We start from the raw sequence: 19,377 nt of genomic DNA, 5'->3' as shown, positions 1-19,377 counted from the left end.
TAAAACCACCAAAATAAAGAGATTGACCGTTCATCTCTCATTGGGGGCTTGGGGTACACAATTTGGCAGTGGTGTGAACTTCAGAAAGAATTCACTACCTGTAAAGCACTTTAGAAGATCCAGGAACTTGAGGAATGGTTGGTGCAGATTTAAGGTTAAAATGTTGATCAGTACAATACATAACAAGCAAAAAACAGAAAGTGCTGGAGAAACTCAGCAGGTCCTGGCATATCTGTGCCATGAAGAAGGGTCTCTGGACTCAAAACGTTACCTTTGTTTTTCTCTCTCCACAGATGCTGCCAGGTTTGCTGAGCTTCTCCAGCAATTTCTGTTTTTGTTTCTTTCAGATCTCCAGCATTTGCAATTAAAAAAAAATATGCTGGACTTGCAAACCCTGCAGCAGACAATGTATACAATATCACACTGAACGTAATTATACACGATGCAATTACTTTACGCACAACTATTGACTGTATGTGAATGTATGTTGCTCAGCGACATATATCGTATCTGGTGCATAGAGTCTAGTACACATTCTAAATATCCCGTACTACATATCTTGACGCATACAGCCAAGTCCATTTATGATTGAAGACAGTTAGGAAACGTAAACATTTGACTGAATTTAGTGACGAGTCCTGTATTTTCGTTTTAATCCCCTTCCTCACCCCGCTCTGAGACATCAGTTATTGTTTCGCAATTAGTGAGTGTGAGGGATATGTAGTTTCGAGGGTCAGGGGAGGCTTCTGCGTGTTAGGTGTCACTTTCTAGCTCTTGATGAACAGTTGTCATCCCACCAGACACACAAACCACTAACTTTAACCCATCGTGTCCATCAGAGCGCAGCGCATGTATCTAATGAGGACTGAGTCTAGCTCCCTGTTCACCGCCCCCACATCTCCCCCCCCCACCCCCCCGTACTGTAGGGTACACGGGCAGAGTTAACCTTTCGCATTGTTGGTATGATTCTTCCTAATGAGTATTTCTAGGACAGTGCGCATTGAAAGGTGGCCTATTATTCAAACACTTCCAGCCCAGGACACGATGACGTCACTGTTCTGTTCTTCAGTGGGTTGGGGACTGGGGACAACGTGAAATTGCACTCGACAATATTGCTATTTCGGTGAGTGAGCCCTGCATCTAGATCCAACCAACGGGAGACCATTCCGCCCCTCACCGGGTGCCTGATACCGGGATGAAGTATCTGTCTCCGGGCTCATATCAAAAGCACACCTGAGCGGGTCGTGAAAATGAGTTCACAGACACGGAATTGTTCCCAGAAAACTGCATGTCCAACAAAATCAGCGGAGGATCAGGTCTCCGCTGAATTGCTCCCCTGTATTTTGGAGACACGTCAGAAGTCGAAGGGGCGCCTTCTCAATATTTGAGAAAAACGTTCCTTGGTTTCTTTCAAGGCCTGTTTTTGGGACATTTCCTTTTCACAGTTACTTTCGTAGTTACTTTTCCTGGTGCTTTCATATCACTTCCACCCAGTTTTTAGCTGCGTGGTTGAATGTCTTCTCGCCTAACTCTTCAATGCTCCAGTGTAGCCTCGGGATGTTTCTTATTAAAGGCGCTTCGTAAATGGACGTTATGATTGTACTTATAAACCAGTTCGGAAGTTAACTTTACACCATTGGAGAAGGCGATGCTGTAAGCTACATGTAACTTAATAAATGTACATTTTAGCTGGACGTAACCCCATTTCCCAGCCACTGAGGAGACAATGGGAGTCCTAAGCACTAAACACCCCCGGCATGCGACATTGTGCCGGTTCGTGCCGGGGCTCTCACATCGGTTACCTCACCCTCTCCGTCCCGTCCGGCCCCATCTCCCCCACTCACCAGCTGCTGGAAGGCCGGCTGGTCCAGTTCACTCTGAAGTGCAAACTCACTGAGCGCTTTCCACGGCGCCTGGTAGGACTGGACTTCCACCGCGTTGCCTTGGACATCGTGTCGAATAGGGCTGCCCGCTACCATCGGCGTCCCCGTCAAACCTTGCAGGCTCTGTGGAGGGTGTGTGGGGAGGGGAGAAGAGAGACAGCGAGGAGGTGTATGGTAAATTATTCCATTCTGCAGCCTCACAGTGAGGTTCAAAGCGGCTCCCTGGGCTAGTAGACAGCAATCAGTCAGCGAATAAATTCATCAGACTCAATTTAATCCAAGAGATTGGGGTGGTGGGGGAGTGTGGAGGCGGGGGGAGCGGTCTGAATCATTTGTGGTAGTATCCTTTTGGTCAAAAGCACAAATCATAGAGTTTGAAAATAGCTGCTGGTCTGTTAATGCTCTTGTGCAAACAAACCACCTCCCTAGGCCGTTATAGTGAGCTTGCAATTGTCAGCTTTGTATACAGCTTGAAATAAACTAACCATCCCCGGAAATACGCGGGTTAGATATAACATTGATTGGACTGGTGTATAAACAATGGGGCGTTAGTTTGACCTGTTATATTGTTGTGAAACATAAACATAGCTTTCTGCTTGTACAGAAAGCGGTCTCCGCCGTCACCACCGTATAAAAGCACTGCTCTGAAACATGGACTGTTCACAGGCAAGGCCAGAAAGTTTCTACATTCGGATATAAGCGTCCTCTATATAGAGGAGGGCACGAAACAACAAAATGACATTTTCTCATACTGTTTATTTCTAACGAAACCGTCTACTCGCACCAAAACTATGCCACTGCCTTAACGAGACAGTGGAAATAGCGACACTGTATGTAGAAAGAGAGAGGGACATTGTTGTCTGACCCTTCCTTCATCCCTTACCAGGCATATAATCTATCTACCACACCATGTCCTTCTCTGGGCTGAGACTTTTACTGCTCCCGGTTCCTTCACCAATTCCTCTCTCACCAGTGCTGCATCACCACTGCTACTTCATTCTGTTTCCCTCGTGTAAACCCCGCATGAATCTGTATATTAATAAAGCTAATATAACAAAGTGTGGAACTAATAACTAGACAGGCTCTGATTGGTGAGCCCTTTCCCGGCTGAAGTTTTAGAGACTGAGAAGTTGTGATTTTGTTTTTGTTTCTGTTTTCACTTTATCAGGGAAAAGTGAATCTCCCCTACCCGGACTAAAGGTAGCTCCAATAACCAAGTCACCCAGCTGCCTGTATCAGGTGGTGTAATCTTTGCCACAAGGGCTTTAGGATTATTAAAGACAATCTTGGATGTATTGACACAAGTAACTTCCATCACACTTCCACCTCCCCCTCCTCAACCTCTCGCTACTCTGTGTATTACACAGCCCCCTACCCCACCCTCACAAACATCTCCGGGTCCCGTCAACCCTTGAATTCCTGTAACTTGTGTGTCTACATTTTACGAGAAGATCTCGTTGAAGTAGAAATTTCCCTTTCAACTCGCTTGAAAATAAACATGCCTTCGTCCTTGCTGCTGCTGCGTTGGGACATCTTTTTAAGCCAGGAACAAGACTGAGCTCAGATCTCCTTTCGTAGATTATAAGATGAAACATTTTGTCTGCAAATCCTACTTTAAGGTTATCAACGAACGTTTTCGATTTATTCTGGGATATTTTCAGCAATTTTAAGTATTTCATAATTTCAAAAGAATCCAACAAAACCACTGCCAATAGAAAACAATGCGGTAAACCTTCATGGGTTAGATCCTTAACGCGCTGGAGGTTTTATTTGAATGTTTGAAAACTTTATTTTAGTTGAAGCAGCTCCAACTCTGCTCCGTCTTAACGCGCGTTTTACTGACTGACATCCAGAAACACAGCCCCAATTGTATAATGTTTTAGAAAGTGTGTTTCTTCGGTGATTACATTACTGGTATCATCTTCCCTCAGTACATGCAATTTCTGAAGATATTTAACATCCGTTTCGCACTTAAAGCGTAAAAATTAATTCTGTGTTCAGTGAAGCTGGGGCGCCGGTCTACTCACAGTTTTATCGCTGTGTTGCTGTTGCTGAAGTTGCTTCATGAGGGTGATTTTCTTTTTGTCCTTACAACGTTTGTTTTGAAACCAAACCCGGATGACCCTGGGACTGAGGCCGGTCATTTCCACCAGCTGCTCCTTCATCAGAGCGTCCGGCCTGGGGTTGGCTGCGTAGCAGGTCCGTAATGTGTGCAGTTGCTTCTCGTTCAGAACCGTCCTTACCCGCGTTGTCTTCTCTTGTTGCTTGTGAACATGAGGCCTCAGGGATGGCTGCCGAGCCGAAATGGGTTCCGCTGCGAAGCAGCAATTTAAAAGAAAAATACACACAAAAAAAGATAAGACACACACACACACATACATACAGAGAGAGACAGAGAGAGAGAAACATAGCATCCTACCCCCACCCCTCTTGTTTCTAAAATCAAATCCTTTGGAAAACACATGTGGAGAAAGTTTATATTAAACGCTCCCGTTTGTAAACAGCTTTTAATTCGGATTCTGCTACTTAAGTTAAATGACTGTGCTCTAACATTTAAAATATACCCGAAAACGAAAGGCGGGGGGGGGGGGGTAATCTTTTATAATGTAATTTTCACCCATTCCCATCTCGGTTTACACACCAGACCTTCTCCCGTTTTATTTTGTCCTACACAGAGATTAAACTAAAGCTGCTGCGCCTTGCACGAGGTTATTAGTCTGATTGCTCTCATATTTATTATTTATCTGGTTAAAGATAGTGAGATCAGTCAGCGAGCAAACCTTGATATCAAACCCAAACCCAAATCTCAGATTTCCAGCGCCTGTATTTATTTCCACCTTAACCCAAATCTCAAACCAATTAAATTTGTTATATTTATTACTGATATACACTGAACATACACAATATTTTGCAGGTTTAAATCCAATTCTATTTAAACCTCTGTTTAAGTATCTCACAATCACGCAACTCTGTTGACAAAACGTTCAGCTGAAATATATAGCGTACAAAATCAGATCATTGCACACCTCTTCGTTTTAAATTTGATTGAGATTTGCAAGAAATTGGAAGTAAACGCCGCTGAAAATGATCCAACGTGTGAACAGTACATTTCAAACATTTTATTTTAATTTTGCACCCTCGTTTCTGCGGCAGTTTCCACCAGGCCGTAATATTTATAGGATTCAGTGCAAAAGTATTTGAACTGGAAGAGTGGTGAGAAATGAGGGATTGAGATAGATATTATAATGGGAGACAATAAACGCCGACACAGTTGTTAAATACTACATTTCTAAATTCATACACGGATCCTGAATATAGTTAAGTCCGGATACAGCTGGAACAGCCTGATAGTCGTGGGTTGGATTTATTTGTGCTGCAGTATTGTTGAGTTGCCTCTACACTCCTCCTCCCTTCAAATATTGCTATTTGCTAATTGAAAAATGTGCATATTAGATTTAGGTTGGAGCTCCCGCCTGCCTGCAGCTGGTTCCTTCTCTTTTACCTGCCATCTGGAGGGATCTGCTGTTTGGGACAGGGCTAAGTGGGTCGCCCCCAGCCGAGGCCCTCTCCACCACGTCATGATCGGCCCGGCAGAAAAGCTCATCGTCCCTGAGGGCGAACTCATCGCCGGGGATGAGCTGCCTGCTGCAGGCTACGCAGCGGAAACAGTCGATGTGATAGACACGGCTCCGGGCTTTCATCACAAAATCGCTCTTGCTGAAAGTCAGATTGCACTTGGCACACTTGGTACCGAACAACCTGCGCGGGGAGAGGGGAGAGCAAATTAAAAACGCAATTTCATTTGGATTTAACTTCCTTTCAGTGTCTGAGGCATTTGTTTGACACCAGCATTTCTTTTCCCCTCCACACTGTCAATAGATAATTCACAGCTAACCCATTGTCAAAAAAATAATTGAAATCCATCATCAAACAAAATAACATTTCAGCTGAGATTTGCCAGAGAAAATAAAATCACTGATTTAATCTCTGAACTGGCGCTTGTTTCATGAGATGACAATGCTGTGGCTGACTGGGACTTTTCATGAGCTGCAAAACCATCTGGATGGACCATTTAGCCATTCGATTTGGATTTTTTTATGGTCTCTTCTTCTGTTAAGATTTCTTTCCCCACCCCGCACCCACCCCCTCAAAGACCCAAGCTTTTGTTCTTGCCTCACCTAATGTAATCCCTCTTGCAGTAAGTCTTGCCGTCCCTCACAAAACAAGTGCAAGTTTCGTCCAGGTACTGACTGCACTCGGCGCATTTCAGACAGGCGGCATGCCACTCCAAATCGGGGGAGACCCGCAGGATGAACTGGTCATGGATCTGGCTCCCACACCCTACACACATGGCAACTCCGTGCTTCTCTGACAGGACAAAACATGGACTGAGCATTACCTTGGAAACAAATCGGTTGCACTTTATGCTTCACGTTAGACTTGTATCTAAACAACGAGAAGAAAAGGTGAGCAGCGGGTACCTGCAGGCTAAAGCAGCCGCTGAACATTTCAGCGAGCGCTAATACTATTTGCTATTATTATTTGTAGGAGAAACTAGTCCAATGGAATAAATAAATCTAGATTTTCTTTTCCTGTTGCTAGAAATGTACTTACTTTTGCAATGATCCCCCATAGCACCAAGGAAAGGTGTGTTGCAAATAATATCCACCATGCAGAACCAGAGAAGGACCGGTCCCATCCAACAGAAGTGTTAAAACTGCGGTGAAAGATCAGCTGCGAGCTGTCGGGATGTCTGATAACAAATATTTGGGGTTAACTGCTGGACTGCACGTTGAGAAATTCCCCTCCCCCTTTCTCATTCTCTCCCCCCTCCCCACACTCCCATCGACGTCCCCGTGACGCCTGGACGCTGGGGTTTTTAGTCACGTGATGGATGACGTAACAACGAGGGGCTGGGCTGAGCCTCGGGCTCCTATTGGTTACAGACACAAAAAAAGTATCAATTCCGCCAGAGAAATTGACAAGAGGCTGCAATCATTTCTTTTAGTTTGTTACATTGAGCAGAGTGTCGCTGCAGGAACGCTACTGCATGGATTTTAATTTCTTTTTATAGTTTGTAAGCAGTAGTTTCTAAAACGCTCAGTATTCCAATGCCGGCAAATAAGAAATCGCGCCGTTTAGTCGTTACGTTAACAAAACAAAAATATCAACAGCACAAAGGAGGGAAGAAAAAAAAATCTTTGCAGATGTAGGTGTTCAGAGTAATACGGAAAAGATTATTGCACCCTCTCCCCCAAAAATGTTTTGCTTTTAAACTGTATTTGCAACTGCATTTTCCTGTTGGGTGGCTGTGATTTGCAACATAATGGCAATTTCAGTTATTGTTACTGTTTAACTTGAGGAAAAAGCGAATAGATGTGAGTTTCTTCGAATGTGACATGTATAAATCCCTGGGATTTGTTGTATTTAATATGCGAACTGTGTATAAGTATATTTTATTACTCAGGAGCAAATATAGAATTGCAGTCAAATACTTAAACGACAACATTTGATTGAAATTGTATCACACAATCAGTGCTAATTGTATGAAAGTGGGAGGTGTGCTTAGAGAATACATTAAATTACTGGAAATGATGCAAATACGTCCAGACATTTTAAAAAATGCAAATTCAGGTGGCAATAAGTTAATGTAATTGATCAAAGAATTACAAGGAACATTTACACAGCGATTTGTTGAAGTCTGGAATCCACTAAGAAGGTAGTGCGAGCGGGTTCAGTAATAACTGTTAAAGGAGATTTGGTTAAGTAATCGAAACTGATTTTTTTTGGAGAGCGATGATGAAAAAGCAGAAGAGTAGGACTAATTGCCTATCTCTTTCAAAGGGCCGGCTCAAGCTCGATGGGCCGATTGTTTTCCTCTGTACCATTTCACAGTTTTTTTCTTGTTGACAAGGGTGCGTTCTTGGTTAAATATTTGTTGTATTGTTTCCTTAAAGTTTCGGCGTTTTGTGAGACTCACTCCTTCATTTTCCATCGCCGGACGCATAAACAAATCAGTCCACCCCCTAATTAACCACTTTTTAAAATTATTATTTGAAACATTTTTTTATACGGTGAAAGTGACTTGCAGACTCTCGCTTGAAACAATTGCTAGAAGTCTCGGTTGCCTGAAAGTTTTAAGGCGTATTGTGGAAACATTTAAACAACGGTGGCAGGTTTTTCGCTTCGATTTTAATCAGATTTTATAATTATTGTAATATGCACACGTTTATTAACGATGGTTTTTCTCGATACTTGATACAGGTATTTTAATTTTTATATCGTTGGAAGAACTTTCGTGTCTGAAAACAAGGATAGATACGAAAAAAAGAAATGCGATTTATGAAAACAAGCGAAGAGAATGTGCTGTATAATTTCAAATCCCGGGTATGTGAACGTATTTATTCAAAGTTACTTTGGCTCATGGGGAAAATAGATCACTGTAACTAACTGTACTGCCAAAACTAAACATGAAGACAAATAAATACAATTCTTGCACAATTTGTCTCGAAGACTTTGTAAATGTTTATTGTTATTTCTGTTGTTGTTCAGCCTTTATATTTGCAGAACTGTATTTTGGTTGTGACTTCATTTTAACTGTCTCTTGAGAAAGATATAGTGGAGGACTAATTAGGATCTAAAAGCTGTTAAAGTCTGTTCGTCCTGCGACTCTTATAAAATATTTACCGCCTAAAGATAGGCAAAAAGCTTTGTGCGGTGAGCTGAAATGAAGGCACTTGCAGTTTGAATACATTTGCCAAAAAATAGACTTAATAGGTTTGAATTTTTAATCGTTTCCCTGGAACAGTTTCTGTATGGGATTTGTGCGGGGGGGTCGGGGGATGAGGAGGTGGCGAGAGGGTTATAAGGAGGGATAATGTGATCACTGGCAAATCGAGATTACAATGGTCCTTTTAACTATAGTTAAACAAATCTATAACGCGGTCTGCCTTGTTAATAGCAGCCAGTGAAATTTACACCAGTTCAACAAGATAGCTCGGCGTTTTTTATTTAGCTTGAAGCTGCTATCTTGAGTCTCTGCACACAGCACAGGAGAAGTTGCTGCGGTCAGCCGTGCTTGCGCGCCCTCTGGTGTGAGTCAGAAAAAGAACAAGCAATTCCAACTCTCGCCGAGACACCTGCAATTTGCTGCGATAAGAACGCGTCAAAGAGTCATTGAGTTGCACAGCACCCTTTGGTTAGCGCCGACCAGATATCCCATTCTGACCTAGTCCAATTTGCCAAAATTTGACCCATATGATTTCACATGATTTCCAACTTAACTATCAATGGCACAATATGTTAGAATGTGGGAGCAAATTAGTGAAAATGCTGGAATCTGTACTGAAAACATTAAAAAAGTTGGAAATCACAGCAGATCAGGCAGCATCCACGGAGAGAGAGCACGCTAACGTTTGCATTCTGCCTGACCCGCTGTGATTTCCAGCACTTTTTGTTTTCTGTAAGCTAGAATGGCCCCGCAAATCGGATTTACTTGTCGCAATTAATTTCCTGTTTAGCTTCAGGTTATTTTGCCTAGTCAACTTATTCTCGTACGTTTCCCGGAAAATTGGGAGAATCTGAATTATTGTTTCTTAGGCTTTACGTTCAAAGTATGGCCCTGTGAATTGGGAAGAAGATTAGTGCAAATACGCGCCGTCTTTCTAAAATACTCTTTGATTCGGAGCCACGAATTCGACGGAGAAATAAAACATTTCTAAGAGTACTGAACGAAACAGGAAATGCTGGAGAAACCCAGCATCAGACGGTACAATCATTAATGGTAAGTAATGTCGATGTGCTGAATAAGAGTCATACCTGGGCTCGAAATGTTAACTTTATACTTCTCTCCACAGATGCTGCCAGGCCTGCAGAGTTTCTCCACCAATTTGCCTTTATGTTTCAGATCTGCAACATCCGAAGTTTTCCTTATGGTGACTAACACTTTCGCAAAAGAGATTTAATCAAACGAACATTTCCCTGCACACCCAATTCTGTCCTTCTTAGTTTCACGTTATTTCTATTATAATTTCTCATGATAACAGGGCGGAGGGGAAAGACAGCCATTTACATCTATGGAGTAAATAAGGTATTACTGGACACACGGACTAAAGAAACCGCTTTCTCACATGACCTGAAATTGAACTTCCTCGCGGACGGCGGCGCTTGTTGGGATTGAGCCGTGTCAGTGGATGAAGTTGGGTTCCGGCCCAGCGGGGGTATTATCAAATCGAGGAGGAAGACGAAACAACGGAGTGAGTCTAGACTCAGGTCCTCAAAGATTAGGTCCACATTAGATAGATTTTTGTTTAAACAACCTGGTCAGAAATGTTGTGAATCAGCCGTGGAACAGATGGGACATAAACCCGAGTCTTCTGGCCCAGAGATAGTGACGCTAACTCAAGAACCCTTGTCCGGCGCGTGTAAATTGCTAAGAAGTAACCATGGGCTCTCAGTTTATTGCCTAACATGTCAAACAGACCCGAGTAGCAGCAGGAAATCAATTGAAACTGCCTGCACCACATTTCCAGGTAGTGCATTCCAGACTCTTGTGTGAAAATTAGTTTTATCATCCCACATTTGTTTCTTTTGCAAATCAATTAAATCAATGCCCTCTGGTTCTTGTTCCTGTTACAAGTGAGAAGTTTCTCCTTATCTACCCTATTCAGCCCATTCATAATTTGAAAATCTGTTTTAGTTCTGCTCTTAGCCTTCTTCTGTCCAAGAATAACACTCTCACCTCTCCAATCCATTTTCATAGCTGAAATTTCAAATCCCTGACAATAAATAACCTTGTAAATCTCTTCTGCACTCTGTCCAATGTCTTCACGGTTTTCCTCTAATGTGGCTCCCAGGGCTGTACACAATACTCCAGCTGAGGTCAAACCAGTGTCTTTTACAGTATTAACTCCAGTCTACCTATCCAACACCAAGTCTGAATCCAACAGCGGCCATTTTCCCCAAACTCCTGCCCTCCACCTAACCGATTCTGATGCTGCCTGGCCTGCTGTGTTCCTCCAGCTCCACACTTTGTTATCTTAATCTATCCAACTATTTCAATTTGTCACTTACATGTCCCTGTCCTACATGACTGCAATTCCAAATGTTTTGCAACTTGGACACCTTCCACAAGGTGTTATTGCACCTAGCTATATATTTTTTAAATTTTCTTGTGGGACGTGGGCGTTACTTGCCTTATCAACATGAATTATCCATTCCAAGTTGCCTTTGACAAGGCGATGGCGATCTGCCTTTTTGAACTGCTACAGTCCATGTCCTATAGGTAGGCCCACAATGCCACTACGGAGGGAGTTTCAGGATTTGACTCAGCTACACTAAAGGAACAGTAATATATTTTCAAGTCAGGAGGGTGAGTGGCTCGGAGGGTAGTTTGCAGGTGGTAGTGTTCCCATGTATCGGCCAACGTGTTCTCCATTCTTGCATGGAGATGTTTAAATGAATTTACATGGGTTGTAGGCACATAGTTCCTTGAAAGTGGTGGACAGGGTGGTGCAGAAGGCATTTGGTACGCTTGCCTTCATGGGTCAGAGCATTGACTATAGGAGTTATGTCGAGGCTGTACAGGACATGGGTGAGGCCATTTTTGGAGTACTGCGTAAAATTCCGGTCGCCCTGCTAACAGGAAGGGTGTTATTAAACTGGAAAGGGTGCAAAAAAGATTTACAACAATGTTACTGAGATCGGAGAGTTTGAGTTGTAAGGAGAGGCTGGAAAGGATGGGACATTTTCCCCTATACCGTGGGAGGTTGAGTTGGGCAGAAGGATCTGTTTCCGTGCTGTATGACTCTACAACTCTACTCTGCACTACTCCTTAGACAGCGAGAGGTGGAGAGCGAGACAGAGCGAGGGAAACAGAGATGGAGGCAGAATCAGAGAGATAGAGAGAGAGAAACTGTGAGAGAGAAACAGAGTTAGAGAGAGATTGACAGAGAGAGAGAAAAACAGAGAGAGAGAGAGAAACAGAAAGCGAGGGAGAGCATATGGATTCCAACAGGCCTTCAGTGACTACTGGGCACGGCCGGGGTTGGTTATACCTCATTACCCTCCAGAGTGATTAATCAATTTAGAATTTGTAGATTTCTCTTGTGATTTTGGTATTTGTTACAGCTGCCTTTAGAGGCCGGCAGCCTCAATTTTGATTAATTTTATAGGTTTGTTACATTAACATGATAGATACCGCCTACTCTATCACATAGTCTCCCGAAAGAGCTTCGAAAAAGGACCTGGAGCTAAACAAAAACGGGCCAATTGGAAAACAAACTGGATCATTCCTCGCCGACTGCCTTAAACCTGGTCCAGGAGACTCGCCTGGATCTGGTTGATGTTGTAAAGTACCCGCCAGCCAGAAATAAGTCAAGCCATCGAAAGAAACAAAAAAGAACTTTATCAATTAAAGTAACCGGTGTCAAACATATTTTACTAACTTTTTAAACGAAAATAACAAAGTTTCGTCAAATATGACCACGCTCTATGATAAATTTAAAGCGGTATCTTGACAGCACGAGCCTCACAACGTGACAGGGAATAGGGAGATTATTCTGACTATAAACCGCTCTCAGCCCTTGAAGGGGTCGTCTCTCGGACAGTCTCCGGTGTGTGTGAATTCCGCGGGAGTAAAGCTTAAAACAGTACGGCCGGGTAACTCTTGGAACCCGGCGTCTTACCTACTGTCGCCTTCCATTTTCTATTTGGAACAGGCAAAACAAAAAGTTACTTGGTCAAAGTTCATTGCATTTTTCCCCCGATTCAATAGCATTCGTTTTTTTTTGTTCCAGTTTTCACGACAAATCGCTACTGGAAAACCTTTTTTTTCTCTGAAACATTGCTCTAGTTCACGTGTATGTGAATATTGCAGACACGTAGGTAACCCACTTCACGTTAATGACCAAATCCATGTCCGTTTCCAGTTGAAATCTAGAGTTCCCCTTAAGCTGCTTTTTATAAATGTCCCACAAAATGATGTTGAACGAGCCAGTTTCCTTACAAAATAAGGTGCATGTGTCTCCCGGAATAGGTCTCATTTGGTTCGAGTGGAATGTTTGATGCTGTGTAAACTGTGGTTTACATTTGAGATTAAATGGACCATTTGGCTACATCGAGACCACTTCCAATCTTTCCCAATTGATATCAAATTGCCAAGTTTCAGGTTTCACATTTGGAATTTATTTTAGAGACGAGTTCAACAGAGGTCTAGGGAAGATGGGGGATAAATACAGGGGAAGCGCGCAACAAAACCGACCTAGGGTTAATTGAAATAAATCAAACAACTGCGGGTGCTGGAAATCTGAAGCAAAGACAGACATTGCTGGGGAAACTCAGCAGGTCTGGCTGCATCTGAATGTGGTGGAATCGAAACCATTAACTCTGCTTTCTCTCCACAAATGCTGCCAGACCTGCGAGTTTCTCCAGGAATTTCTGTTCCTGATTCTACGTTCAATGGACCGCCTCCGACTCTTACAGATTCGACGTAAAATAAATACTCTTGTTTGTAGCTAAGGAAGAAGAGGCGACGTAAGCGATTCCACCGGGCTGTTTTTGATGGGAAGAGATACCAATTTTGAACCATTTCAGCCATCAGACTGACGCCCATTCAGCACCTACAGTTTCATTGAGCAAGACACCGAACTCAGCCTGAAGGAGAGAGCGAGGTGTCGGCGCAATTTCCAAATAATTTCTCTGTGAGGCGTGTGAAATTCCGTTAGACGGCCTTATCGTTCCGACAGATCGATGCGCAGTGCAGCATTATGAGGCGCTACCAACATTTCCGGCGAGGAATTGCAAATTGGTCAAAATAATGACAACGAGAAAAGATTCTGCCGTTGCCCAGTCACTACTTCCCCGCAACCATTTCTGTTCCAATTTCACAAGTTGTGTCAATGCAGTTTACTCAGTTCTGAAGAAGGGTCTCTGGAGTCGAAACTTTAACATTGCTTTCTCTGCACAGATGCTGCCAGACCTACTGAGTTCCTCCAGCAATTTCTGTTCTTGTTTCAGCCGTGATCCTAGAGTATTGACTGGCGGTGCCCTGCGGTCTATTGGTTCTCCTCATTCACACGTTTATCTCTTTGTATGTCAACAAACCAAAACACCCCAAAGTGCGCGCTGAGGATGTTACCGAACAATATTAGACACTGAATCATATGAGAGGATTATTAGGGCTGGTATTACCCACTGATCCAAGACTGGCATGTTATATTAATAGGGAACCATTTCCAAATTGCTTATTCCAATAGGAAGCCCTTTGTACTCGACTGAAGCCCAGTCCAAAACCTTAGCCCACACTCCAACACTCACGCTAAAGCTAAGGCTTCTGAAACGACGGTGACATCAATGCCCACGTTTCAAAGACATTTCTTCCACTACAGGTATTGTGTTGGAGAATCCACATTAAGTGTGAATCATCTTTAGTATAAAGAATTTCAGATCCTTTGCCCAAACTCCCTCTTACTTCACCTGTGCACTCTCGTGCGACTGCCACCATTTAATTTGAAGTTTATAGGTTTCTGTGAGACTTCAAAATGGAAATAGAATCAAAGTACTGAAATTGGAACAGGGAAAGGATACAGAGGAATCAAATTTGTAGTGGGTTCAGAATAATTTTTCAATTCTTAGTGTGACAATACAATGGCTTTATTTTGTCCCTTTTTTCTAATGAAGGTCGATGTTTTTCCTCCTGGTCTGGAGAATTACATGTGGGACAATTCATTTTACTGAATTTGCCTTTGCTAAGGATATGGTTATAAAATGTTACTATATTGGAATAGTGAAATAGCTAACTAATCTATAATTCTGTTAAGCTTTCCAATAGAGTTGTTATTCCAATTTCTTCTTTCTTTTGTTGTATTTTAACTATAATGTATGAATAAAAGTGTGTTTTGCTTCAAGACTGGTAGTTTGACCAATCAAATTGCACCGAGAATGCCTTGCCTTGCCTTGGTTTACCTTTAAAATATGAAAAATTTCAGGCCTAGGCTATCTTCTTAATATATTTTGAGGGGGTTTTGTCTGGTCCATAACAGTAGTTTTGGTAGACTTCACAAGGACTAGGTTCCTGTTGAACCCTCAATTCTAATAATCAGCAATATTGTTACAATCATAGAGACATTACAATGAAACTGACAAAGATATTGTATCAATCTTAAGGATGCTACAAACACAAATTCATGCTTGAACTGCTTATTGTTACAATGCCACACTCTGAAGCTCTCATTGGAGCAAGACAGTAATGCCACTAATAATTGGGAGGAGCTTGGTACCAATTTTTCAAAAGTATGACAACTAATTCTTTAGAGCTGGATCATCCTTTGAGTCCCAAAGTGTTAATGACCAAGTAGAGCACTGGCAGAGAAGGAAAGAAAAAATAATCTAGTCCTGCTCTCCAGATTCAACTATTGCATATTCCATGTCCCCATGTGCTCAAGATGGTGCAAGTCGAGAAACAGCCCTTTCCAGTTACATGCAGATCTGTTGTAGAGAGTCATGCCCAGTGGATCAAAGACAGCCGCTGACCTGAGATATTTCCGATTGTGAATCACTTACAGACAAAAGATCCCAAGAAGTGTGCCTCATGTATACCTGCACTTGTTCAGAGCAAAGCACAAGAAGATGTCAGGAACCCTGAGGCAAATGCAGATGAGAAGACACACCTGTACTTTATACCAAGCCCTGCTTTAAATCACAGTTTAAAAAAGTCAACCTGGATAATGAAGTAGAGTCAAAAAACTATTGATTTTTGTAAGATCAATTATGCTATGTGTAGGGCCATTTTTACAAGCTATCTGTCCAGTTTTATTCTCATCTGCATGAGATGATTTTATTCAACAACATTGTCATTAAATTGCACTGGTTAAATTATATGTTAAATAACAAAAAAAAGGGATAGGATAATATTTTATAAAACTGTTCATTTATTTTTTTAAAGGGAAGCATAAGTGGTGTATACATATCTGGGATCTAGGCTAATGTATTTTCAAGCTTTATTTTTTATCCCTCTAATATACTCTCAGAGGCCCTATAACCACTGACATACTCCATAAACCTGCTGCAGTACTGAAGCAAGAACTGCTCACAAATTACCTACACACTACAAAGACAAATATTGACACAGGACCCCAAAAATTACCAAGTGTTCCTTGACGGCATATTTGGAAATGCACAGCCTCTACCAACTCCAAGGACAAGGACAGCAGATACTTGGGAACACCACCATCTACAAGATCTCCTCAAGTCCTGCATCATCCTAACTTGAAAAGGTATCACAGTTCCTTCACTGTCGCTGGATCAAGGTCCTGGAACTGCCTCCCTAACAGCACTGTGCCTATTTCTACACCAAATGGACTGCAGTGATTCCTGACAGCAGCTAATCGTCATTTTGTCAAGAGCAGTTTGAGCTGATCCATGCCAACAATGCTCACCTCAAATGAAATCTTTTTCTGAATGTTGTGTTATTTACACAAAGGAGTGCAATGATTTTTAAAACTATGACACAATCACAGAGTATGACTAGCAGAACGCTCACAAACCCTGTGCTCCTAATATACATGATTCCCAGCTCCAGATTGACAAGAATTAAATAAATATGAAGGTTCTTGGGTATCAGTAGACTCTAAGGTATGAAAGTTAGTAGATATAGTACTGTCAAAGTCAGGAACGTAAGATTTATGATCGAAGAGAGGAAGAGACCCTGAAGTAATTTAAACATATGGAGCTGGGTTCTTTCAGTGGTGTCAGCTTTAGGGAAAAAAATGTTAAGAGTGACATTTATGATCAGCAATACTGTCACAATTTGCAAATCTATTTCAAAATATGAAGTTTGTTTATTTTTGAGAGTGAAATACATCAAGTGAAATCACCATTTGAGAGGAAAATGATTTATTGCTACTCCTATTGGATGACATTTAGTAAGGTCTGTTTTTGGTTTTCAGAGTGAGGTGGATGGGCAAACTTTTGGAACAAAATTGATTAAGACATTTAAAAAAAATCTTATATTGAAAACCCCTGGGTTATGCAGAATATCACTAGAGATGAAAATAGTAATAGCAGATGAATAAGTCAGAAAGATGTGTCTAGGTTGGAACAAGTAAGTACTGTCAAAATCTGTTGATTACAGCTGAAAGAATAAGTTATGTAGAAGAATTTATTTCATATCTTCCCTAATGAGAGAAAGTCCGTGTGGTTTTGAATTGGTGAAGCTGTTATTGTTCTCTTTGAAGCAAAGGAGATTGAGGGGAAATTTTGTAGAAGTAACCTGTATTATCACAAGTTAAGTGAAGGTGGACAAGGAAGAACTATTTCTATTAGCTAATGTTACAAGGACCAGGCAACAAAGGTTTAAGGTTTAGGGCAAGTGATCAGGATACAAGGAAGAACATTTTATGCAAAACAGTACTAATAATCAGGAACTTGCTGGCCACAAGGGAGGTGGAAGTAGGGATGAGCAATCTTTTCAAAAGGCAATTAATTGGCCATTTGAGGGAAATGAACTTATTTGGCTTTTAGCGTAGGGAGAGGGAAAGGGACTGACTATTTCTCTGCAGCAAGCCAGCGTGGATTTGATATGCTGAGTGGTCTTCTTCTGAGCTGTATTTGACAGTGGCCAGTGGCTCCATGAACCAGGCACTGCCGTTTTGTATGAGTTGTCTATAATTTCAATTGGAAGGAATTCTAATTATATTTGTGTCCATCCAGATCGGATTCATCAGAATTTCAGTCAGCCACAATTTTCCATTGAGTAATAAAACTGTTGTTTCCTTTGAACTTTGCTATTCTTGCATATAGTCCAGATGAAAAGTTTTGACAGAATGTCTTTTTTTGCGGCAATAACAATACCTCTTTGAACTTCCTAATGACATTTTGAAGCTGAACGATACACATAAATATGTTGGACTTGGTCAAAGAAAGCTATATCCTTGAGGTGTCACTTGGCAGCATCATTAACAACCAAATTCAAAGAATGTGTACTGCAATGAACAAACAAGGCTCCCAGACTGACATTCAGAATTCCTTGTTGCAACTGATTTATTTCCCCTTCATAATGTTTATATGATCACAACCTTGACCATTAAATTTTCAAAAAGGCAAGTACATCTTTTCTATTTGATGAAGGACAGTGTTCGCCATGCCAGCACAAGTGGTCTCCTAATGGCACAAATCCCAAGAAATGTTCTTGCATGCGCATGAGCTCGCAATCATCAATATCTGAAGTTATGTCTACAAGGCAAAGGATCATGGTCATTTATTCAACATTGCCTACATCTTGTATACTGTCTACAATGATTGAAATGTACTAGGCATCATGAGCTTTGATGGTACTTGGATAAGAACTGAATCAGTACTTTTTATATCTCTTTCCCCAGAAATTGTACCAGTATCTCATTGTGTTTTATCTTATGAAGACTTTCGTAACTGCATTAAGCATAACACTTTTTATTCATTCGGGGATGTGGGAATCCTTGGCTGGGCCAAAATGTACTACCCATCTCTAATTGCCCTGGAGAAGGTGGGGCTGAGCTGCTTTCTTGAACTACTGTGCTCTATTTGGTGTATTTAGATCTACAATACCATCAGGAAGGGAGTTCCAGGATTTTGATGCAGTGACACTGAAGGAATGGTGATATATTTCCCAGCCAGGATGGTCAGTAGCTTGAATGGGAACTTGCAGCAGGTGATATTCCGATGTATCTCCTTCCCTTGCCCTTTTGGATGGTAGTGGTTGTGGGTTTGGAAGGTCCTAAGGAGCCTTGGAGAAATTTTATAGTGCACCTTGTAGATGGTACACACTGTTGTTAGTGAGCTTCGGTAGTTGATGAAATAGATGTGGTGCCAGTTAGAGGGGTTAATTTGTCCTGGATGGTATCAAGCTTCTTGAGTGTTGGTGGAGCTGCACTCATCCAGGCTGACTTGCTGCAGGATTCCTATCCTCTGGCATGATTGTGTGGTCACAGTACTCGTGTAGTCCATATGGTCCAACAGGTCCAGTTCAGTTTCTGGTTAATGGCAACCCTCAGGATGTTGAAAGGATCACAGAATTGCTGCAGTGCAGAAGGAGGCCATTGACCTATCGCACTTGCACTGATTCTGTTACCTGGTGCCAGTCTCCTGCCTTTACTCTGTATTGCTGCGGACCATTTCAGTCTGCGTGGGGGATTCAGGGATGGTGATGCCACTGAATGTCATTCAGCAATAGTTAGAATATTTCTAACCAAGCTGTTCAGAGATGTCCATTGTGCACCTCAGAGGCAGGTGGGTCTTGAACCCTGGTCTCCTGGCTCAGAGATAGTGACACTTACACTGCCCCACAAGAATCCTTATGCATGCATTATAGACATTTTCATAATCAACCTGTTCAGAGATGTTTATTACACGCCTCTGAGTCTGGTGGCCCAGAACCCTGGTCTCCTAGCTCAAAGGCAGGGATACTACTACCTCCTCTATGATGGCAATGGTAGCGCTGGACCACTGGGCGGGGGGAAGA

The 19,377-nt window shown here is 42.1% G+C and overlaps 1 protein-coding gene across 2 annotated transcripts in view; it reads right to left on the bottom strand.

Moving 5' to 3' along the window:
• LOC109939098 (insulin gene enhancer protein ISL-2-like) overlaps positions 1 to 6,669 on the bottom strand; it is a 9,625-nt gene extending 2,956 nt beyond the window's left edge. Inside the window, exons 1-5 of one of the 2 annotated variants that reach the window (XM_020537389.2) lie at positions 6,498 to 6,669; positions 6,062 to 6,329; positions 5,386 to 5,642; positions 3,911 to 4,197; positions 1,845 to 2,006 (exon numbers count right to left, since the gene is read on the bottom strand). In XM_020537389.2, the coding sequence (XP_020392978.1) occupies positions 1,845 to 2,006; positions 3,911 to 4,197; positions 5,386 to 5,642; positions 6,062 to 6,279 (924 nt within the window). In that variant the 5' untranslated portion in view covers positions 6,280 to 6,329; positions 6,498 to 6,669. The remainder of the gene's footprint in view (positions 1 to 1,844; positions 2,007 to 3,910; positions 4,198 to 5,385; positions 5,643 to 6,061; positions 6,330 to 6,497) is intronic. The other variant, XM_020537388.2, reaches the window with a different exon arrangement.
• Positions 6,670 to 19,377: the final 12,708 nt, after the last annotated feature.

Source organism: Rhincodon typus, chromosome 36 (genome assembly GCF_021869965.1).
Source record: "Rhincodon typus isolate 14 chromosome 36, sRhiTyp1.1, whole genome shotgun sequence".
NCBI lineage: Eukaryota > Metazoa > Chordata > Chondrichthyes > Orectolobiformes > Rhincodontidae > Rhincodon > Rhincodon typus.
The sequence above is the reverse complement of the archived record's forward strand: the minus strand, read 5'-3'. Positions and strand labels throughout refer to the sequence as shown.